The following is a 25075-nucleotide window of genomic DNA, read 5'->3' on the forward strand; positions in this document are numbered from 1 at the left end:
AAGTGTGCATTAATAAATTTGAATGGGAACACACAATGCAACAATTTTTGTGCCTTACTGTAGCATCCTCTCCAGATAAAACCCCGGGGTTTTTGCTAAGGTCCAGATGCAGCAGAGAATTGGAATAGTCGTCAGCTGAGCACAGTGCCTGGGACAATGAAACCACACCTAATGGGGGGGATAGGAGAGGTGATAAAGGATTAAAAGAGAAGGGATACAGTAGTTTAATTTAATCATCTTTTTTTTTTCAGGGGGCCAATTTAATGCTCTGGACATGACATATCAGCAACTGAGGAATAAAAAAGCTGAAGAAGCGAAGAAAAACAAAACAATCTGTGGCAAAAAAATAAAAACTAATTGAGCAGAGACTTGTCAGCGCATGGCAGGCTTGTACGAAAAGAGCTTTCAGAGGAAACCAGCCACCTTTTACCCACTATTCCAGTTTCCAAGTGCGCCCTGAAAGCCAAACAAAAGTATGTACAAATCAGATCACTACACAATTACAGCCACAGGCCTGATGGAAGCCCTCATTAAAATCCTCATTCTGCAGCACACAGCACCCCATGTCAGGTTACAGCTTAAATACAGACACAGCAACAGCACTGGTGAAACATCTAGGAGAGCAAAAAAATGCAAAGCCTACAACTATCATTTCTCCATGCTGTATTCAATCTAAAATATATCACTGATAACAACCAACAGGAAGCGTTTTTAGCACTAGAGAGGAGGTTGGAACAAGACAGCCATTGCATGTGCCTATCTGAAGCTGGCAAGGCAGTAAGCTGTTCATCCCTAATTTGTAGCGATTAGGAGGGAAATGAGGGGAAGAGGGGGCAGAGTGTCTAATCCACCCCACACTCTGCCTCAATCCATCTATCAGCTGCTTGATTCTGCTGCAAGCGCAGACTTTTGGAGGCCAACTAGTCTGTGTGACATTGTCGAGTGTCTATAGGAGCAACGGTGTGAGAGTTCTTTGGAGGCATCAGCTTATTTGCATGTCTGATTAACATCCGAGAGGTGACGTAAGCATGTGTTTATAGCATAAATGTGCATACGGGCTTGTGTGGGCATAGGTGTTTTAGAGACAGAAGGAAGGAGGGGGAGGGGGAGCGAGAGAGATCTATAAATATTCAACAAAAAGTGCTCAGCCCCTGCAAAGTCATACCCACCTACCAACACCCAACATTCAAGGTCAGCATCATCGTTGCATTCTCCCAAATCACTGTTTCAACCCAGTGGCTTTTAAAACGGCGCCTAGTGTGGTCTTCCCATTCATAACATACAAAAGCAGTCAAGGTCACTGTCTGTAGCATGAAGTTTGAATTTAGCTATACCTTTAAATTAGACATCTCCTTGCCTATACTGCATTGAAAATGAGCAGAGCAGCAAATGCACAAGCAGAGGATTTGAGAGGGGGGAGAACTTGCAAGCTAAAGAACAGAAAATATATTTATATGAATATACATGTATTGCCAAGCAAGTACAGTGACTACAATAAACATATTAATCATTTAGCACATTTAAAAATGAGACTTACGGGCAAAACCAAGATAACAAGTCTCATTAATGGCACTCAAATGACTGTTACAGTCTAACTATGCTAGTTAGCTAGTTAGCTTTAGCCAGAGTTTGGTTTCCTTGTGTTTCACTACTTGATAACAAACTGAATCTTGGATCAACAAAATAGGTCTTTTTCATTGAAATGGGTCGAGGTAGTTTAATCCCTCAGGAAAGCTGTACCCCTGACGTCACATTAGCTTGTAAAGATTAGCCTGTTTGACCATTAGCTTTTATGTAAGTACTTTTGGTTTTCGTTAATTTAATTCATTTTTTAAAATATTGTCGTGTTTCTAAACAATTATGTTGTTACAACATTGTGTGTTTTTCAAGTAGTATAATAATACTGTTCTCTGTAACGACAGAAATGTCTATTATATCAGCTAAATCAGATAATCATTACCCATAATGCCATTAAAGATCAGGAATTACTTGTAATTTGCAATAATCATCAAAGAATAAGCTAAAAGCATATGGAATTACATCTGTATTAACATTATCCTTTTGAATCTGCTCTAATACTGTTGAATATATTGTTTGGGATAAAAGCAATAAAACTGGGACACTCTGCTAATGCCTACACAGGATTTCATGGGGGATATTTTTTTTATATAAATAATCGACCACTTTCAGTTCTGACCTGATTATTATTTGCTGGATGGATTCACGTGGGACATTTACTGGTCTGCATTTCTGTTTGAGTAAATGCCCGCTCAAATGCAACTGCATTTAGAGCAGCAGGCCATCATTGTGACTCTCAGGTTTGTTTCTTCCACCCAACCTGGCTTACAGCTAGCTTTTACAGACAATTTCCAAGCTGTCTTTGAGCAAGACACAGTGTTTTGTACTGCTTTGTGTAATGTAATATGAACTCACAATGATAAAAATCTGTGTTTGTCACACAGTCAGCCACTAGGGGCTGCTGTGTCTAAGAGCAGCACACTTACCCTTGGAGGAAAGTGAAGTCTTGGAGAGGTTGAGGAGACGCAGGCCCTTGTTAAGGCGACACACCTGTTGAATAAGGTTGGAAACTCCTGGTAGGAGGAGGGGTGGGGGGAGACAGAGAGGAAAGTCAAGTCATCACTTAAACATAAGAACACATATATTGATCTATCTACACCAAAGACATTAAATGAGCAGTTCAGTGACAAATCACAAAAATGTCAACAGACTTGCTCATTAACAGTGAATTATGAAATGGTTAGGCAACTTGTAGATACCACGCTGGGCTCTGGAAAATGAAGACCTGATACATATTTTTTCCAGGTTAAATACAAAAAATACAAAGCAATTGATCTGAAATGTTAGCCTATATTAAATAACATTTTGGTCATTCCATGTCAGTTCATTAAATGTCACATGTGATCAGCTCAGATTGGATTTGATAGTGGAGCAGTGAAGGGCTGCAAGTGGGATTCAAACTGGGCTGCTGCACTCTGGCCATGTGGCATGTGTTCACCTGCACATTGACCACCCGGAAAAAAATATTTCAGGGAATGAAGGCAGGGGTGTTTTCACATATCTTTTAGTATAACTTGTTTAGAGGCCATATTAATATGAAATTACATAGAAAACTACTTGAGATGGGTTATTTTTATGGTAAATATCTGGTACTATGACTCTCTAACTATGGACTCTGAGAAGAATGAATCCTTGAAGTCACAGTCACTTGAAGTCCAGTCTCCGACAGCAGATTTGCAGGCCTAAATCTACAATTTGCGAAATATGCATTATTTAATTTAGACCCTTTAACTTAAAAACCAGCAAATTTGAGAAATATTACGAGTTATTAACAATGCTGGCTGCTTTAGATGAATATTAGTATTTCAAATATTCATATCGGGAAAATGAGAGAACACCATCACAAATTTTGGGTATATTAAAAGGAAATTGCTCTTAAAATGAAAGAAAGAAAGGTATGTACCTGGAGATTAACACTAAAGTTGGATGAAAATGTGTTTTCTGCATATTTAAGCTTCAAAATCAGCGAAACCATTCACCTCATCATATTTTCCATTTGCATGAGAAGATGTAAATAAAATATCAGTCGCCTGCCTGCAAAACTCCTGCTTCTACTGCAAATCCCAAATTTTTCCAACAATGTTTGAACCCAGAGAAAGTGACACATCAAGATGGTCACTTCAGCAACACTGCATTCTGCTCAGGTCTGACTTTCAATAATGCTCACACAGTCCTATTTTACAAAAAGTACATCACATTGGTAAAGATTTCACTGTTGCTGGCATCGATTTCAAAAGGAGCCCATTCTTCACATTCTTCTTCACAGTTTCAATCTCAGCGTTGGTATTTCATGTTTTCTTTGAATCATTTTTTCAGTAGGGGCATAAATCTTAAAAGGCTTGCTTACAGTACATCCCTGCATCTATCTGCCCTCACAGAGCTTATATATAGTTTGGCCATGTAACATTAGACTCCCTTATGTATGCACTCTCCAAACCATGCCCTTGCAATTCTAAAAATAAATAATAAATAAAAACCCCATTGACATAATTTACAGCCTTACTTTTTAAACATACTGTAGTGAGTAATCCACATGAGCACCTTGTACAAAAAGCAGCTTACTGTACATAACAAAAGAGATTCAGCTCAGCAGTTTCATTAAATATACTGCAGCCATGGAGATAATATGAAAGGCTTTGCTTTTATTAAAAATGGAATTCATTGAAATGCCAAAAGTTGTCTCCTAGTTCGTGTCTCCCTCACATCCTTTTTTTTGTTTATTTGTATCTAGAGAAGTTTTACTTTAGAAGGCAACCGCACACACAGACCGAAGGTCATCCTTTGCTGTGAAGATGTGCATTATTGTGATAAGGCTGCAGTAATTTTACAGCTCCAATTACAATAAAGTAAGTATCTCGGCACACGGGTAACCACACACACACACACACACACACACGCACACACACACACACACACACACACGCACTCAAAAAGAGGGTGATAAGGGGGAAGCACTAAGAATTAATTGAGGTGAGTAGAAGTGACAAGTGTCAGACGTGAGGACAGAAATGAGCTAATAAGTGACGTTTGCATGCATGCAACGCCTGACTCTGCACACACACCTCAGGCTGCCTGAAGTGTGTGCGTTTATTTCTCACTTGCAGAGACAGACCACAAAGTGGCAAAATGTGTGTGTGTGTGTGTGTGTGTGTGTGTGTGTGTGTGTGTGTGTGTGTGTGTGTGTGTGTGTGCAGAAAGGTCTAAGAGGTTCGGATTGTGTGGTGAGCAGTGAGACCAGAAAAATAAAGGATTTCTCCACAGTGAAAGACCAATCAAAACATATAGCTTGAAATATATGAAAGAAAAAAAAATGAGAAAAAACAGACAAAAAAGAAAATAAAAGGTTCTGTGAGGACAGAGATTGATTCTGAATTCTTTGAAAGCAAACAAAAGCTGTGAAGTAATAACATGGGAAAAAAAAAAAAAAAAAAAATCAAAGTTGCCCTGAGAGAGACAGCGGGAGGAGGGAAGAAGAGTTCATAGAGTGCAGGTTGGTACCTTGGTTGTCTAGTGTGTTATGAGCCAGGTTGAGAGAGTGAATCACAGAGGCTGGGTTCTCTGATAATGCAGATGCCATCTTCTGTGGAAAATCCCTGTGGACAACATTAAAAAGAAAAGTTTTATTTCTGCAAAATTGAAAATTCAATACCGATCTCAGATACTGACAAAACAAATCTTCTGTCTTACCTCAAAGCACTTTACAATAATTCCAGTGTTTTGCTTAAAGGTACCAATTAATTGATAAAGGTACTTTAGATTTTTTTTAATTAAGCTAGTATTGCTTTTGCACATGCTTCAAAAAAAGGTAATGTAATTAAATCAGGTAAACTTTCTAATATTTCAAATTCATCAAATTTCAGGCCATTTTTGTTTTCATTTTGACAACTGGGTCTCATAGTTAATCAAATTCAGAAGTCCAGCATCTCAAATTAATAGAATATGTCATTTCAAGCTTAAGTAAAATATGGTTCAAATCATATAAACATGCATCTTTCGGTTTAGCTCAGCACACTTGGCTGCAATCATGGGGAAGACTGCTGACTTGATAGTTTTCCAGATCATCAACATCCTTCAGGAGAGGCCACGGAAGCTCAATGCTGAAAAGGCTGGCTGTGTGCAGAGGTCTGTGTTGAACAGTATTCATGGAAAGTTGACTAGGAGGGAAAAGTGTGGCAGGAAAAAGTGCACAAACAGCCTTGAGAGAACTGTCAAGAAAAGGTGAGAACACAGGAGAGCTGTGCTGCAGGTGAACTGCAGCTGCTGTCAGAGCATCAAAAGTCACCGCCTACAGACGTCTTTAAGAAAGGAGCTACAAATCTGTCGTAGTCCTCATATCGTTCCACTCCTCAACCAGAGACAATGTCAGAAGCATCTTAACTGGGATAAGGAGAAGAACTCGGCTCGTGCTCAGTGGTCCAAAGTCTTCTCTTCAGATGAAAAAAAAGGTTTCATTTCTATTGGAAATTAATTTTCTAGAGTTTTGAGAAAGAGGAAGAGTGGAGAGCCACAAGTCTGTAAAGTCTGATGATCTGGAGTGCCACGTCATCTGCTGGAGTTGCTGAAGATTGGTTCACTGGTCTACCAAAAGCCTTCAGGACACTTCATGCTTCCATCTGATGACAACCTTTATGGAGATGCTGATTTCCTTTTCCAGCAGGACTGGACAGTACCTGCCTGACCACAGTGCCATAACTACTACCAAATGATTTGCTGACCGTGATACTGCTGTGCTCGATTGGCCAGACAACCCTCCTGACCTAAATCCCACAGAGAATCTATGGGGTATTATTAAGAAGAAGATGAGAAGCACCGGCTATCAATGCAAGCTGGGCTTCAATAACGCCTCAGCAGTGGCACAAGCTGATGGCCTCCATGCCACACAGAACTGATGCAGTAATTGCTGGTAAAAGAGCCCCAATCACGTATCAAGCTGGACATTTCTGTATTTAAATAATCTTTTATAACAAATATTGTTATAATATGTGATACTGGATTTCTGATTTTCATAAATATTGAGCTCAAAATTAAAACAAAAATGCTTGAAATAGGTCAGTTTACATCTAAAGATTATGGAATTTATATAAGTTGATCTTTTTTTTAAAAAAAAAAAAAGAAAAAGAAATTTTCAAGAAATTTTCAAGATTTTCTATTTTTGAGATGAACTAGTACAACTTATACTTTTAGCCAACTGGCAGCTTATTCTCAGCTGACCAAGGCTAGTTTGAACAAAACTCTGATGAACATAGCACCAGACTACAGCCAAGCAAAGTTAGATGGACCATGTTTACTAGCTAACTTGTAAAGAGTCAAACATTTCCCTCTGGAGAGAAACAAGGACAGGGGATATCTGACTTACTTTTGTCTGTTGGCTAGAAACACCACTCAGAATGAAAGCTAATGCTGATCAATGTCCACTGTTTCCCAACACTTCTGTACATATTGTTCATCCACAGAACAATATGTACACAGTGGCAGAACAAATGAATTATACAGTAGCAGATTTATAAACCCCACAGGCATGTTCTAATACACACACACACACACACACACACACACACATTATATATACATATACATATGTATATGTATATGTATATATAATGTGTGTGTGTGTGTGTGTGTATATATATATATGTATATATATAAAAGGCAAACCAGACATAAAACATTTACATTCACTGTTGTTTTATTTGGGCCGAATTGCTATTTATTTCAAGGCAAATCTCCAAGCATTCATGCAGTCAGGATTACTCAATCTCCTTTAATGTTTGAAGTAAACAATCAAGTGAAAAGTGACATTTTATATTTGTGCCTGAAATCTCTGTTGAAATTCCACATCAGAAACTATATATGTCAGTATAGGCACCTTAAGCTATATATTATTTGAGTATCTTAACATATTGTATTGAAGTCGATTATTCTCTTGTTGAAGGTAAGGGCTTTTGGCATAGTGCTTGTAGAGCACCTCCAACAAAAATGACCCTTTCTATTGGAAGTGATTTAACACAGGGGAAGTATAAAAACTCCATCAATATGCCGCAGTAAATCATCGTGCCCTCAGGCAGCCAATTCATCTCAATTAACACTAAATAAGAAAACTGCTCTGCTAAATGATACAAGCCATACATAGAAGGTGGAACGTCTTGCCAGGTGAAGCCCAAAATTTCACATCTATTTCAGTGGAGAAACAATACAACTGCCACAAGCAGATAGGTGGGGAGGCTTTATTTGAGCTTTATTGGATGAAAGAGTGGAGGTTAAGAGAGGCGAGAGACAGCAGGGGAGGGGAGGAGAAGTGGAGAGGTGAGGTGAGGTGAGCTTAGGTGAAGAGGTGAGACAAGACTTGTGTAAGTGAAAAGAGAGGAGACAAAGGAAGGAGAAAGAGTGGGAAAAGACTGGAGAGTGCAAAAGGATAAAAGAGAAGAGGTGAAGGGGCAAGGAGAAGAAAAGGAGAGGAAATTAGATTAAGAGAGGTGAGGGTAGGGCTGATGATGATGATGTCAGGAAATAGGAAACCTACGATTTGAGTCCTGCATTCTCCAGAGTGAGCTCCTCCAGACTGTTGGACTTGCTGATTGTGTGCAGAACCTGGTCCACCACCTCTGACCCCTGAAGAAAAAACACACAGCACATGTGGAACGTGGTGGTGTCGAGCCGCAGTGAAGGACAGGAAAAGAAAACTACAAGCAGCGCTGTAACAAAATAATCTACAATTTATTTATTTATTTTTTGCATCTATTTTACTGTTGTGCCTATAAAACATTAAAGATTAAGTACATAAATAGAAAAAAAGCCCATGATAGTTTCCTTAAGCCCTCGATGCTCTATTCTACAAATTACTTTTTGCCTAATGATCCAAAACCAGGATCAAGTCATTTATTTTTTCATAAAAAGACAAGCTGTAAATACATCCAGTCCACAATGGAAAAAAGATGCTGTATCTGCTTTTAAGGAAGAAGTCTATAGACTGATGTTAGAAAACAATCTTTAAATGAACTTCAACTCATATCTTATCTTTGGTTTTACATACAATGCCTTTGAATAGGCGCATTAAGTGAAACAAAACAGTCAGATAAGTCAAACTTTACTCAGCTCATTCTTCTTGCTTCCTCCACTTCCATACCACTAATTCATTAATGTTGAATTCTCTTGCAGCTGCTCTATCCCCATGTTGTTGCAGTATGTTAATGACTAACCTCGTATTGTGGATGGATTATCTCAGTTGTTCTCCTGACTTAAGTTTGGTCCGTTTACAGCATCCTGTCATGCGATTGCATTTGCTCCAAACCATCGGGAACCCTCACATTAACTTTTAACAGTGGAAAAAAGTTAATGTTCATCCTCCAGCTTCACTGTGTTTATGTTATGCTAACATAGCTGTGTCGCTAGCGATCATGTAGCACATCATTATATACCAGCTAGTCCAACTTCAGTAACCCTACAAAAGTCACTGCTGTTTAGTTTTCTGTCTTCACTTATGTTGGAAGTGATAGCAGAGCTGTACGTTTGAATTTTTTCAGAAATCTCTCAGTCAGAACGTGGTATATCATGTTTAGGTGGAAACTAGCGAGCTAACTTCCTGCTAACTTCTAACTCTGTTAAATTTAATAAATTCTGTTTTCATGGATGCCTGGATGTTAAACTTGATTGTTACATCTGGTGAAGTAGCAACGCTGATCATTTTATTAAATATGAAGGAATTTGGACAGTTTTTAACTCTCAGTGATGCCGCAGTGTCTGTTTGACTTTGGGACCTGAAGCGGAGTTTGGACCCAGATTACTCCGCGAGGCTCCTGACTACAGTAGCCGTAATGCTCCATCAAGCGGTGGAGCTTCGTAGCTTACCAAAGTCGTACTAAAACATTTTTTTTTACAGATTTTTGAGCACCCATGTACCACATAAAATCAGTTCAAGGTCAGTAAGCACAACCAGAATTCATACATTAGGCGCACAGGATGCACTGTTGATTTTTGGGAAAATTAAACCGCTTTAAGTGCACCTTCTACGCTACTTTACCTTTATTTTAACAATTGTTATCATTAAGTGTTAGCATGCTAACTATTAAGTGTTTACCGTTCTGAGAAACACAAAGAAATTACAATTTTCTAAAAACGCCAAAGAGACAAGCTGATCCAATAAAAAAATAAATCAATAGACAACACAAGAGTGCAAACATTTACATTTACAAACATTGTTAGTCTACATCTGGCAAGACAGTTCATAAGTGAGAGAGATTTAAAAAAAAAAAAGATATTTACTATGCGCATGTCTTTGCAGTACAGCTTGGTGAACCAGGTGTTGTAGGCAATGGATGCCACAATCACTGCCAAGTCCCTGGAAAGAAGAAGACAGATAAAATTCAAATCTTTAAATTAGCAAACTCCATCTGCTCAAAACCATTTGATCCCATTGATCTATAAATTTACATTATCTCAGGCCAAACTTATTCTATGCTCCGCATTTGGTAAAAAGCAGTTTATCATTGTGACAGGGAGAACAGCACGGGCAGGGCTGCTTTCTAAAAGATGACTGATACTGCAGTCCTGCTGAGGAGAAGAAGCAGAGAGTGAAATGGAAAAAAAAAGGAAAGGAGAGAGAGATGTAAAGATCGATGGCCGGGTCAGTGGATTATTCAATAAAGCCACACTCTGATCCCAGCTACAGACCTCAAACACTGCTACATCCACTACTGTACACCCAGACATAGAGCCCACAGACGATCCTGTGCATGCGTTTGGGAGGGAGAAAGAGAGAGAACAGAGAGAGCGAGAGAGGGTGTTATTTAGAATCCTCCAAGGTCCAACTATGGCCGTACTGCTGCTACACCTGCTATACATCATCTGACAAACAAGCAGCAACACAGAGAGAAGGGAGGCACAGAGAAAGCGAATACACCCAGGGAAAGATGAAGAAAGGATGATACAGAGGAAAACACAGAGTGAAAGGGGGGGAAAAGGAGGAGGAAAGAGAGTAATCTGACCAAGGATGTTTCTGTTGCCAGTAACTGCAGTAGCCAGGACATCACAGTTTATCTCCGAGGAATAAAATGGCTACAGGCTGTGTTCTTTTTTCATTAGCATGACAGCCGTCAGACCAGTCCATTCTGACAAACACGGCCAAGTCTGTGCAAGCGAGCAGATGATGCACACGTCAAGATTCATCAGCACTGTCTGATTCATGTTTTGACAGCAGGACATGTAATTGACCTCTATGATGTCCAGCTCAGTCATGCAGCGTGTTGGTGTTTATGTGTCAATTTGTACTGGTACGTGCGGACGCGGTGGCACAGCGGGTCAATCTGCTGCAGTTTATGTCCTTAAATGGATCGTTTCAGGTTTAGGACAGGGATATGAAACTTTATCCCTTTCAAACTTTAGTCATCTGCAGCAAGAAGGAATTAGAGGCAAGAGAGCAGAGTGGCCAGTCAACAGTCATTTCTTACAGTGCTCTGGGGAAAATGCACATCGATATCAACATGGATACTTGACCAATTTTCCTGCATACGGGTCAGGAATAGACACCCCCCGAGGCTTTTTCCTTTAACAATAACATTTCAGAGACTACTTTTCTAACCAGTGAAGAGAAAATAAAGTGTGAAAAACAGGATTACCAAGATACAGTTGGAGTGATCACAGAGAAAGGTGTCAAAGGAACCCCTCTACTTTAGCTGCCTTACGCCTGCCAGGACTATTCTTCCTCACCAACCAAAAACGAAAATAAAGTATAAATGCACATAAATACTGTATTTTGAGCCTTTTGTGTTTGAAGTATTTCAGCGTATACCGGTTTCCTAAAGCAAGTTTGTTTTGTAAAATTGAATCTGTTATCGAGGACTCCGTTTGAAATAAAAACACCCCACAGGTTAGACAATTTTCACAAACAGTTAAAAAAAAATTGGGAGTTATGGGTTTACCAAGAATGAAATTTTATTATAGAACTAATAATTCAAGAATAACTCAATTCTGATTGCAATCTGACTCATTTTGGCTGTCATCAGTCTGGCTTACAATGAAGCTGCTTCTCGTGAGTTGGCATCTCTGTCAGCCTCAGCTCACTCCATGAAAAGTTCCTCTTCTGAGTATAATAAAGACATTATTGTCTTTAGTATAATAATGCTGGGAATCTGGAGGCAATCCAAGCACAGTTTTCATCGCCAAACATATTCAATATCTGCTCCTGTAACTGTAAATCATGTCTTTCCTCCATCTTTAACAGATGATGCATTTCAAACTTGGCCCAACCTGGGTATTAAATCATTTAAATACCTCTATATTAATAAAACATTTGCCCCTTTCCATCAGTTGTCTGACAAAGTTGGATAACCTAAACATAATTTCTTTAGATATTTACAAATCTGTAGCTTTATGAGCAAAACATTCCCTTAGTCTCCAGGTTTTCGATACTTGAACTAGAAAGGAATGATTTCATATACTGTATTTATTCTCAGAATCCTTCCTTTCATCTGGTTTCCTTGAAATCTTTCAAAACATTGGATGTGGAATTAGGGGAGAAGATCTTTGAAGACATGTCCTTCATAATGCACATAAATCCTCTTTTTGGATTAACTCCATTTAAAAGCATGCACCGCCTACATTTATTACGAATTACAACATTTCTCAATTTTATAAAGACAAACCTAACTTGTGACCGGTGTCGTCAAGTCCCAGGAAAATCCCGTTCATGTTTTGATCTTGCACGGTTTTGCAGCACTTCCAGGAAGAAATTTTAGATCCTGATCAAATATCACTGGAAAACCAGTTGGACCTAATGCGCTAATGGATCGTGTTTTTTTATAGTGCCTTTGCTACTTTACTGCCTAAATGTAGAACACGACTTAAGCGAAAATCTCCCATAGCTCCCCTACATATTCAATGGATAAGAGAAGCTGTTAGTATGTGTTGGATCTGCTCTACTTAGAAACACCTAAGGGCCTTTAGACAGAAATTTAACATGATGTGGGACCTTTTTCACAAATACGTTAAACAGTTGGACTTTTCAAATATATCTGATTCTATATGAAGCTTTTTTAAGGCGTGGCAGGTTAAGAGTTATCGTTGTTCATGATTTATTTATTTATGGGTTTTATTATTTTTGATATGGATATGTAACTTGGAAAATACAGCAACTTGAAATTTGTTTTATGCAACTTGTAGAATATCAATAAGGCTGAGCCGGTCTCTTTAACTGAATATGCCTGCTCTTCCCAATGCTTAGCTTTGTTTTTGTTTTTTATTGTCCTGTGGCCAAATTTGGTAAATTAAAACAAAATTAAAGAGTGTTCAAGTTTGATCAGATGATTGTTTATACAGATAGAAGTGTGCAATCGATACGGCAGGACTATCTGTAAAATCAATTTTGGGTAAAGGCAAGAGTGGATTTTAAGGACTGGATAATACATAATAATTAAGTTCACATATATACACACATTGATAAACTTGTATTTGTCCACAGGAAAGGCTGAACTCCACTGAAGACAATAGTGGTGGCTGACAGGAGGATCCTTTCCATAGCAAAGAAAAATCTATTCAGAACATCTAGCCTTCAGAACAGAAAGGCCAGATAAGAGTTTGACAAAAAACATCTGAAAAAGCCAGACCAGCTCTGAAACTGGCTCCTTTGCACAGATGAAATGAATGCCTGTGGCAAAATGACTGAAGGAAAGAGAAAAACATGGAGAGGGCTTGGAAATTACAACCCCTAGAAAACACACTGAAGAAAGTGTGATACGTGGGCATGTGTGGTCTATCATGGCTCTGGGTCACTAGTGTTAACTGATGATGTTAACAGATGAATAAACTGTGAGGAGCAGAGTTAAAACTTCTGCTTGGATTCAGCCAAGTGCAGCAAAGGTCTGTGGACAGCGATTCACGGTATAGACAGACAAAACACACTGCAAGAACTACCCAGAAGGGTTTTTAAAGGTCATGATGGGCAATTATGCAAAGCCCAGTCAATCAACTCATCTTAACCCAATCAAGCATCGATTACAATGAAGGAAAAACAAAAACACAAGGAAGCAAGGACAAACAACAACTGAAGACAGCTTAAGTAAAGGCCTGATCAAGCATCGCAAATCCATAGTTTGGTGATGTCAACGGGTTCCAGACTTTAAGCAGCTATTACCTGCACGGAATTGTCAATAAAGCATTAAAATAACAGTTTAATTTATGATTATGGTAATTTGTCCAATTACATCTAAGTGCCTGAAATGAAAAATGGCTATAACTCCTCAATGGTGTATGCAGTATTTCTGTTAAAAGACAGAGAATGTGCACTTTAAGCAAATATTCATATTCAATAATTCATATAACTATAGCTTCATGTTCTGGTAAATGGCTAAAATAACTACAAAAAACAAAGTGCCCAGAAATGTGTGGAATTAACTGTATACAGTTCTTCCACAAGTGTAGTTGGAAAATATTAGGTTCTTGTTACTGGGTGTACTTTAGAGAATATAATTGGAGCACATACATGTCAAACATACAGACTGTGGGCCAGAACTAGCAGGCCAAAGGGTCCAATTTGACTCAGTGGGTTGTAGAAGAGGAAGCCATAATTTCTGGACCATTAAGCATTGTGTTGCAGGTTGTTAAGAACGGCTCGTGTCATAGAATTGCTTGTCCAAAACTATTAATTTTATCTAGGCAGAGGTCTGATTTTTTGTCAGTTTTACAGCCTTCTTTTGTACCCACAGCCTGCATACCACACAAAGTAGGTAATTAAGCTAAGAAGCTGTGGATGGACATTTTCTTGATTTACAACAGTCACATTACTTTATAATGAAAATAGATTGGCAGAAAGTGGAAAAAAAATTAGACACTGTTGAAAACTGCCCTTATTTTTCTTAAGACATGTCAGGCTGTGTCACGGTCCTGGGTTTTTGAGCCAGTGTTTTTTAATTTTGCACTTTCTAGTTCTGCTGGTTGTTTATTTTATCTTGGTTCTTGGTTTACTTTTCATGTATTATTCAGAGATTTTGTGTTATTCCTTTTGCTGGTTGAGGTTTGTTACTTACACTATATTATTATGTATCATTATTTATTATTTAAACTATAAATGTATTATTTACAGACACAGAGTGCTATTAGTTTTGCTGTCTAGTTTCTGTTCAGGGTTTTAGTTTGTTAATATTGCATTTCTTCCTTCAGTTTATCCTGCCTCCCCCATACTCTCCGGGTCTTCTTAAGTCTCCTTCACTGTGTTAATGTTCCAATTTCTAGTTACTTCCTGTTTTATTTTGATAGTGTCTTGTTTCATGTGTGCTGTATTTAGTTTTGCTTCCCTTGTCTTGTTTTCCCCGATTAGTTCCAGCTGTGGACCCCAGTGTTTCCCATTTCCCTAATTATGTAGAGTGTATTTATAGCCTACGTCTTCCCTCAGGGCTTTGTTGCAGACTATTTTTTTGTTTGTTAAGCTGCTTAACATGACCAATGAATCATTCAGCACTGAATCCAAACATGACACTTTTGGTCCAAATTGTCATGAAAATGTACAAAGGTCAGGAGAAAAGTACAACAGCGACGTTCTACAAAAATCTGTGAAGCACAGTGGAGGCTTCGTTATAGTTTTGAGCTGCATTTCAGTCAGTGGTGTTGCCAAAATTGGTGGAATTATGAATGCCGAAAAATACCGTCAGATTTTGACCTACTATGCAATACCATCCAGAAAGCATCTGACTGGCAACAGCTTCATTTATCATTGGTCTCTCCAGAGCCCAAATCTCAACATTACTGAAGCAGTGAAGCATCTTTACAGAGAACAGAAGAAAAGGCAACCAACCTCCAAAGAAGCGCTTTGAATGTCTTTCAAGAAGCCCAGAGAACTATTCCTGAAGACTCCTTACTAATTACATGAAAGCTACCTAAGAGAGTTCATGCCGTTCATGTTTCAAACTCCTGCACTATTTCCCATTCTTAGCAAAATATAAAGAAAAAGAGGATACCTCAAGACTTTTGCTAAGTACTGTATGCTTAATTGTTTTCTTGCAAAGAGATAAGTGCATCACTATCATGAAGGAAGACTCATTAAGTACCAAGATTGAAAACTCTTGATCGACCAATCAGATTTATCGTACATTGGTGTTATCGGCTGATAATTTACCGATTTATCAGTATCAGCATTTTTAACGTCAAATACATGAAAATTTCAAAAGTAAAGTAAACAATAGATACAAGAAATGCCCTTCAACCATTTTATTAGAGTTGACGTCGCATAGTTTGCCCATCAGAGGGCACTCCGCATCTTCCTTGTTGGCAACACACATGTTTGGGAAACCATAAACACAACAACCAGCTGATCCAAGCGGCGGCTAACAGAACATAAATAATTATGAAAATCTATTATGTTTTGAATGTCTGGAAGAAAAGAAAATGAATATTAAAATATTGGAAAATTGGATTTTTAAAATAAGCAAACCTTGGCTGGGCATCAAACTGACGTTTAAATTTCTTAGAATCTCCACTACTTGCCAAACAATACATTAATGAAAATACTCCATAAGGTCATTTATCAGCATTACAGGTGCTAAGTGACCTTTCAACAGAGTCTGAGTGGTTAATCTAGGTTAAGTGTCCGATAGCTTTAGCATCATCTTGACTGACATCTTGACAGTAACTATTTGAACCATCCTCGGGAGACTGTAAATATTCATAATAAAATTCAAGGCCTTCTAAGTGCTGCAAAAATCAAGCAAATCCTATCAGCTGCTCCAGCAGGGAGAAAGCTTCATTCAAAGCATATGAATGTGCTGCATTGCAATGAATCAAAGTTACAGTTTAACTCCGTTCTAAACACAACTCAGATCCAGTAATAGTGACAGGTGGGGCAGATGGCCCAGCTTGTTATGGAGTCCAACTTTAGTAACAGGAAAAATTAAACCAGTCAGAAAGTTGGAAAGCAGCTGGACACTCTACATAGACTCGCGCTTATTAGCATGTGTGTATGCACACAGAGGGTGGACTGTCAATCCAAGAGGTGCCTCTACATGTTCTTGAGTCAGCAAGGCGTAACAATTTTCTCTCTCTCTGTCTCTCTCTCTCTCTCTCTCACTCGCCAAACAAGCAACTGTATGAAAACACAGAATCTCTACCCAAATTCACACACACTCCACCTATTTGTGACTTTGCAGTAGACACACAGAACCCAGAGTGACAGCGACTCAGCCGAGGAGAACGAATGGGGAGCCAATACAGAAGGCAAAAATGACGAGGACGAGACGGGCCCTGAAAAAAGGTGTCCGCTTTCAGTCAACACGAGCGAGCACAGTCTGTGTTTGGACAGACAGCAGTCAGCAGAAAAAGCATCGCCCTGTCGCTCGCGGTAACGGTAGATGAGATCAATCGGGGGAGACGGAGGGAATAGAAATGTGAAAGGACAAGGAAGGGAGGAAGAGAGTAATGCACCACAAATAGCCTCTGGCACATGATCATGGAACAACCCATTCTTACATCGTTTGTGTGGTTATTTTACAGACTTTCTTGATTACTTTTCTGCATTTATTTATTTATTTTTTTGTGATATTCTTCGCTTCCTTTATCAGCCGTGATTTGATACGGGCTGGAGAGAGACAGACTCTTGAGCATGGGATTGTGGGCTCATGGGAACAATATGCTGAAGGAAGATCTTGAAAAACAGTACGGGCTGGCAGCTTCCTCTTTATCACGGTGAATATGAAGAAATTGTACAAAAAACAAACAAACAAACAACAACAAAAACAACAGAAAGGCAGTGATTTGGGCTCTCAATGCGAAGGACATTAATATATTCATGAGCCTCTGCTGCAATCATGTTCCTATGAATGGATTTTTGATTTACCAACATAGCAAGGTTTCACTCCTATGATGAGATCTACGTTTTTAAATGTGAATATGTTTTCTCTCAAGTCAGAAGGGCTGTTGCTACACAAGAAAGTAGAAACAATACATACACCTCTGGGATTTTTAAGGACAAAACAAATAAATAAATGAATCTTGAAACAAAAATAAGCTCGTCTGAATTCTGCTTTTGCAGGTCAGCTGTCAAATCTTTTAATGATCGTATCAGTTGGGCAAGTTCTGAGCTCCGACACTATACGTCTAAAAAAGTAGACACAGACAAAAAAGGTACCAGCAGGGAGGTAGAGGAGAGCACACATGGCATCTTAGAGTTGTGGATTCTGCCTCTGACAGTGTTTCATTCCACATCATCTAAGATCTTAGCAAACTTCTAACAAAACCCAACAGAAGCACAGGAGGGAAATGGAGCCAGAGAGTCAACAGAAGAGTAGTGCACTCAAAATTTTAACCACGGAGGGTCTTGTTAGACAAATAGCCGCTCTCGTGTAAGAAAAGATGAACAGTGACAGCTGAAGAGACACAGAAAAAAAGAAGAAAAAAAAAAAACAGCCCACCGTGATGCAAAATAAAATGCAGACCTCTTCCAAACCTACAAGGCACTCATAAAGCCCAAGAACACAGATGTGTTTTTATTGTTTTTGGTCTTTACTCCAGAGCACTGGGATATAAAATCACCATTAGTTTTAAGTGCTGAGTTTTGACTTTCAATTCCCCGTCGACCGCTTTATTACGTTTGTTTACAACACACCTAAACCGAGTGAGACGGTAATTCTGGACCCATAATCAATTTACGCAGTTTTCTTATCTTCTACAGTTCAGAGCCATAAATCAGTTCACGCATGTTGGTAATAATGTCTCCTTTCCCCCCCTCTCTATGTTGACAGACTGAAAAGGTCAAACTGGGCCTCGAGAGCAGGGAAGAATTTGGTTGAGCAGATACAAACTTTGTTATTCTCCACACGAGGACATGATTTTGTAAGCTGTCATCCAGAGACCAATTAGAGAACTGTAACCCTGAACTCCAGCAGGAGCAAATGGATAATTCTGTAAAACTTCCCACCTCAACTCTGATCAGGTGAAGAGAAAAGGAATCAGGAAAAAAAAGGTCCATATCTTATTTCATTTCAAAAGATCCGTGCCCATAAAAGAATGTGGTTTCCGTAGACCTGTGAATTGGATGGCTAGCGGGTAAAATTGCAGGCCATAAATAGCTCAAAATCTGCTGCCCTTCACTTGAAAACTGATTTTGCTGAGTTTTACCCTAGAAAGCCTTCCTCTGTTGAACTGGCAAAGGTTTCTCTGTACTTGCTTCTAATTTGATTACATGAAGTACATGTATGTGGGAACTATCTGGGAACTAAGCGATTCCTGTGAGAATCTTTTCAAATGAAATACTTCAAAACTTGGTATGGAACTACACCTATACTGAGCCGTTCAGTGGAATGGCCTTGACTTGTGCAGAAATGTAGCTTGACGGGTATTCCATATCAGACTGGAAAGGAAAAAAAAAACCCACTAAATCAATAGGAAAAGAAATGTGGCTGCAGACCGATTCTGGCAAAGCAGCACCAGCGAGCGTGCCAAACGCCTGGCTGATGTCTGTGGGTTACATACATCTGCCAAAGACTGACTCCAGCAGAACTAATGAATATCAAATACAATGAGTTTGTGTTAATGTGTCCATTTGCTCTCTGCACTCTGATTCAGAGCCACCGACTGCACTGTATACTGCTGCAGCATGAATTTGGCAAAAGTTAATTGAGCTGTTCAAATCAGTGCAAGCTCCCACACTGTACTAAGACTAGGCATGGCCACAATGTCAGTAAACTACCTCACCTGCTGTCGAGGTGGCTGAAATCCAGTAAGTTGAACTCCCTGTTGTCCTGAGAGTGATAGATTGTGTCAACGTCCTGGAACAGAGAGGAGGAGGGAAACAAACAATAACAGACAGAGTGTGAGAGAGATATGAGACAGTATCATGAAAAAGATATTTTCCACTGTGCAAAGAATAGCAATCTACAAAAGGTAATAAAGACAACAAACACAAGTGGATTTGTTCTGCGAGTATGCTTTCCTCACCCATTGCACTTCTTCTTTGCAGCCAATACCGTTGTAATCGCAGAGAGCTGCATAAGTCTCAGAAAAACCTCCTGAAAATACGAAGGAGAGGACAACAAGTCAATTCAAACTAGACCATGACAGATCGGAAATGGCAAGGATAGAATGAAGTAGCGGAGAAGACATGGAGAAACGAAGAGGGGAGAGGGTGCAGGCCAGAGATGAAAGAGGGAGTCGGAAAGAGTGAGACAGAGATAGTCAGCTGAGAGGGAGAGATTAGCTGTAAATATTGAGGTGAGATGAAAGTACAGAACCATGAAGGAGCTCTTCTTGTAGATTAATAGGATTACTAGCAGAAAGCAAGTGCATCCAGTAACTTTGGTCTTCTGACCCACTTATGGACAAGACTCCGAAATGGTTTGGTGTGAGCTAGTGAGTCAGCGTGTGAATGGACTCTGAAGTGCTGCATGTATGAATGTGCGTGTGAGATGTGGTTAGAAAGGTAGCAGGGCTCTCACCGCAAGTTTTCTGGGGCTCTAATGATGACTCAGAGTTCGGTGAAAACTTGTGACTCCCATCGGGCATTTCTCCCTCTGCTCGACAAATAGGAGGACTGAAACATAGAGAGGAAGGAGATTCAGAGCTAGCTCGTGCTGGCAATGATGATGCCAAAGTGCAGATGTTCAGCCAGTTTAGTCCTTGCCATGTCCAACGTCATAGAGCTTCCCAGGCCATCATGTGCAGATTAGAATGAAACACAAGGTACATGTGAAGTTGAATGGAATTATATTCATTTAATGGAAATGTTTGATTGCAGTTGACTAAACTGTTATCCAGTATTTGAAATGCTATCCTCTTTGTGGGGGAAGATGTGAAAAAACAATTTCAATTTCAACTGACAATAAGAAAAGAATCTTAATATGTGAAATGCTTATTAAATGCTTATTAATTAATTAATAATTGTAATTGTATCTACTGCATTCAATCAACAACTGTACATTTGTACTAAAACAAAATTATCATTGATCGGACTGAAAAGCTTATTTGATGAGAATCATAATTTAAGCAGGAGACTTACATTCATGGGAGTCCTCTAAACCACAGTCTAGTCTGGCCTTTATTCATATAATGCAGTAGAGATAAGCCAGGAAATGTGTGGAAAGAGCAGGGACAGGACATTCAGCTAGTGTGCAGCCAACAAACTCAGCTGTTAAAGGCAATAAGTCCATGTGTTAGGCATCCTGTGGTGTAATACTACGACTAAACAACCTCTGACTAAATAAAGACGCCTGCTGCAGAACGCACATAAAGTGAAAATAGCCGAACCTTTCATTTTGGCTAGGATTTCTTTTTATTAGATTCAGATGATTCAGTCTTCTCCCTGTCAGATTAACCAGCAACAATGGCACCCAGATAAAAATGAGATTTGCCTCATTATAGGGCAGAGCAGTGGTGGAATTGTTGGGTCCAAATCCATCAGCAGGCTGAGTACTGTTTGTTTGCATGCATCTCTCCCAGTCCCCCTGCTTCCTCTCACAGTCCAGAGACATGCACGTCTAGTTAATTGGTGATGCTAAGTGGCCATAAATGTGATTGTGAGCGTGAATGATCATTTGTCTTCCTGTAATAGACTGGTAGCATGTCAACTGGTATAAGCTCCACCCTCCCACAGAGTTAGAGCAGGGTGTCAAACATAAGGCCCAGGGGCCAGTATCTGCCCAGCTAAGACTCCAACCTCCTGACACCTTTGGGAAATGTAAAGGAAGGCATAGGTTTTAGACTTTCAACTGTATTTTCATAAGTTTTAGAACTTCCCTTCTATTCATACTACACAAAAGTAATTAAGGTAAACCTCTTAGTTAAACACCTATAGCATTAAAAGTATAGTTAGTTAAGTAGTTATCTTTAAGCTGATAGAAATGAGAGTTTCTTTGATCAAAGTTGGCTGTATGTGGCCCATTGAGACGGTTCACTATAAACCCACGAACCCTGCTGCAACAATAGCTAATAAGTATGTTTATCATCTATATTTTATGGAGAGAGGCACACGGCTGGATTATTAATGAGTATTTTTTTGTAATGAGAAGGCCTCTGGTATCAGTTAGAGGCTTGGGGAAAAGTACATTCTAAATATTATACTTCTTTCCTTTGGTGCTGTTGCTAAAGAGTCCTTAAGCAAGACATTGAACTCCCAGTGGCTTAAGTGGAGTACTGTAGTGCCCAAGAGACTATACAAAGACACAAGGATGCACCAAGGTTCGAATGAATGAGTATAACCCTTATTCCCAGCAGGCTCACACCCTGGTAGATATCATAATGATACATCCTTACACAACGTCCAGTGAAATTAGGACATTAAACGGGAATTTGACTTAAACATGGAGACCTCAAATGAACTCCTGCAAAACATAGCTCATCCACCTTTTCTACCTTATAGCACTGCCTTATTTGCATCAGAAAGAAACAGCAAGTAAGCAGAAAAGTGTATGGATGGATCAGAAAGCAAATACTGTGTTCACACATAGTACTGCGGCTGTACCTGCTTTGGCTTTTTGATAGGATTACACCGTTACACTGTGGAATTCAACACACACCATCCTTAATCGCATTTGTCAACAAAATCACACACACAACACCCAACAACATCCGTGACCTTAATCCCTACCTTATCTCCGCAATCATCATCATCCGCCCCAGAGCGTGCATACGTGCACGCTCTCTAGATACTATCTGCATCGTGTACTTTTGGTTGCAGTACCAATCAGTTACCGGGCCGCACAATTAAACCCACAACACAAGGTTCCTCCCTGTGTTCTCTCCCCTTTCTTTATTTCTCTTTAAATGTCCTCACTGGAAGCAATCATCTGCCGCGGCCCTAATGGAAAAGAGCTATTCTGAACGATGATAAAGTGCAGAGATAGCCTTGCGCAGGTCAATAGTGGTGCACAGTCAATCCCAGTGCTCTCAGAAATTGTAGATGAGAACTAAGAGAGAGGGAAACAAACTCTGTGCCTTCCTTTCCTCCTCATACATTCTAATGACTGCGGGACAAAAATTTCAGACACTCTGTCTGGGCTTTTCATTGTGTGCATTCTTTGCGCTTTACCGCTTTAGATTAAAGCGTAAAGGACATTCAGTTCCCGCTGTAGGATTTTCATCGGCATAAGAATGTGTTTCTTTTGACTTCGGGGTTGAGTCGACAGCATCTACTGACTGAAAGTACTACGTAAACAGCGAGAAAACGAAACCGTGCCTCGCGGTAGCAGCCTACTCAGTGTCAGCTGGCAAATTAAGCCCAGTGATTGCTAGGTGTAAGAGTCTACGGTGACACAGAAATGGGTTGGAGGGAAACTACTGCAAGATAAGAATGATTTTTGGCTGTTAAAGAGGAAAGCAGTCCTAAAGTGAAGCTGCCAACTTGCCAACACACTGTCAAAGTCTGTTAACGTGGGACAACTTGCCTTTGCTGCTCAGCACATAAAGCAGTAAAACAGAAAGCTTTGGCAATTCGCTCGAGGATGGCGACGCTTGACATTGCTTACGCATAAATTGAGTTGTTGAAGACTCTGGAGAGGGCGTAGTTGATGTGGCTGACCATGTGATCCAGCTGTTCCTGGGTCTGCAGCCTCAGCGAGTAGGTGGTCTTGTCTGTATCGATGATTACCTGTACCGACAATGACAGTTTTATTCCCGTGAGAGTCAACGGTGCTACGATGGTACAGTTGGCAGGAATCGCCGCTCTCACCTGGTGTTCTGGGTAGGTGTTCATTGCTCTGATTTCCAAAAAGTTGAAGGTGACCTCGACCTGAGAGAAGCAGAGATGCATCACAAGCTCAAACAAAATCCTTTTGTTACCTAACCTCATCTTTGCTGTGGCCAACATTTGTTTTGTTCACAAAATATTGTACAGAACAAAGAAGATTCTGAGTTCAGATGATGCCAATTTGCTGAAAAGAAAAACTCAAATGAAGCTGGAAGCACACACACACACACACACACACACACACACACACACACACACACACACAATCAAACATGAATTAAGAAAAAGCCAAGGCTTCCTAAACTTCAGAGAAAACACAGGCTGACCAGTAAAAGTGTTCACTCTCACTCACCACCTATAAGTAGTGGTTAGACGTGCAAATCTGCAGAAAGGGATTATTGACAACATTGTGGATGCCTTCCAATCTAGCTTGACCTGTTATCTTGATCGACTTTGGCAGCAATTCAATAGATCTACTCTAAAATTCAGACTAAATACCATCTTTTGGAATTTTCTGTTTCTGTTTGTCCTGTACAAAAGTGTTTCCACTGCAAGTCAGCTGGGCAGCAGCCTAATCTCTGCCCCAGATTCTTACTACAGCTGTGCATGTGAGAGAGAATCATCGCCCTGATGATTTGTTGACTTGCTTACAACCCTTCTGATCAATTCACTGCTCATCATTTCTAGTGTGCACAGTGCTGTGATGATGGAAAATAATTATGGCCAAACAAATATAATTTGAAATGGGATCACTACTAGTACTGGCTAATAAAAAAAAAACATTTTAAGAAATGTATTTACAATCATGCTAGATGAGATACTACTCCTATGTCTGTAGTGATATCACAGACTGTATATTAAAGATGGAAGCCGTTTGGGGGTAAAAAAGTGAGGCCAAAAGTCCACTGAATTATTTTACTTATTAATGGCCACCAGGAGGCAAAACATTAGTCTGATAGTATAGAAACTGAAACAACCCTATTTCTCTTTGAGTTTATGACATCAGTAAACACTTTCCAGATGAGTTTCAAGTCTTATTGAACACAACCTCATTTATTTTAAATTAAATTTTGGTCCCATTCAGAGTAATAAAGATAATAAATTGGGTTATCGTTTAGGGTTTCCTATAAGTCACTGATGAATGGCTGTGTAATGTAGCTGGATTTCTTATTCATCCACTTTCAAAACCACAAAGATGGCTATTTATGGGCTTAATTAGAACTAATTGGTGGCACCATCTTGACTGCATCCACCTTAATATACAGTGTATCAGCAAAAAGAAAAAAATATGCATTAGGTTAGCTTTGCACAAATAGTGGAAGCAAGGACAAATGGCTAACCTGGATCTATTAAAAGGCATTACAGTCCTCCTACTTTAACCAGTCAAGGTGTTCAAAACATAAACTGTAGGTAAAAGATGATTAGCGCCACCAGGACATCACCCACTGGTTATTAATGTACCAACTTGAAGCGTCAAGTTGAGTGTGCCCTGAAGTACACTCCATTTTATTCTCCGCTTTACTCCAGTGGGGACTTTTGACACTTGAAAGATCAAGAAATCATAAGGAAAGTGTTTACTGAGATCATTAAGGAAGTGAGATGTGGGGCTGTTTTCCCCACAGACTTTGACCCAGTGATGCACGTCAAGGAGACAGGTTTAAGGCACTACCGGCTTCACTTTTGTGACCCAGAAGTTCGTTGTATCTTTTATATACAGTGTATCGTTGAAACAGCCAGTAGCGAAGGTGACCAGCTGCATCTTAGCTACTGGCTGCAAGCTAAGAACTATATTTACATCCTCAAACTGCTGCTTTAGTTTTATCCCACCTGCCCCTCATCGTC

General features: G+C 39.6%; 1 protein-coding gene across 9 annotated transcripts in view; it reads right to left on the reverse strand.

Annotated features, from left to right (window-relative positions):
* carmil3 (capping protein regulator and myosin 1 linker 3) overlaps window positions 1–25075 on the reverse strand; it is a 94539-nt gene that overhangs the window by 51706 nt on the left and 17758 nt on the right. For all 9 annotated transcript variants that reach the window (XR_005608973.1, XM_039601794.1, XM_039601793.1 and 6 more), the window contains 10 exons: window positions 23216–23275; window positions 23013–23134; window positions 19989–20083; window positions 19492–19562; window positions 19249–19322; window positions 9838–9913; window positions 8099–8187; window positions 5077–5171; window positions 2505–2591; window positions 59–168 (listed from right to left, as the gene is read on the reverse strand). Coding sequence is in view for 8 of the 9 variants with exons in the window: in XM_039601794.1 (XP_039457728.1) it covers window positions 59–168; window positions 2505–2591; window positions 5077–5171; window positions 8099–8187; window positions 9838–9913; window positions 19249–19322; window positions 19492–19562; window positions 19989–20083; window positions 23013–23134; window positions 23216–23275 (879 nt within the window). In the remaining variant the exon portion in view is untranslated. The remainder of the gene's footprint in view (window positions 1–58; window positions 169–2504; window positions 2592–5076; window positions 5172–8098; window positions 8188–9837; window positions 9914–19248; window positions 19323–19491; window positions 19563–19988; window positions 20084–23012; window positions 23135–23215; window positions 23276–25075) is intronic.

The sequence above is a fragment of the Oreochromis aureus genome, linkage group 18 (assembly GCF_013358895.1).
Source record: "Oreochromis aureus strain Israel breed Guangdong linkage group 18, ZZ_aureus, whole genome shotgun sequence".
In the NCBI taxonomy this organism is placed as follows: domain Eukaryota; kingdom Metazoa; phylum Chordata; class Actinopteri; order Cichliformes; family Cichlidae; genus Oreochromis; species Oreochromis aureus.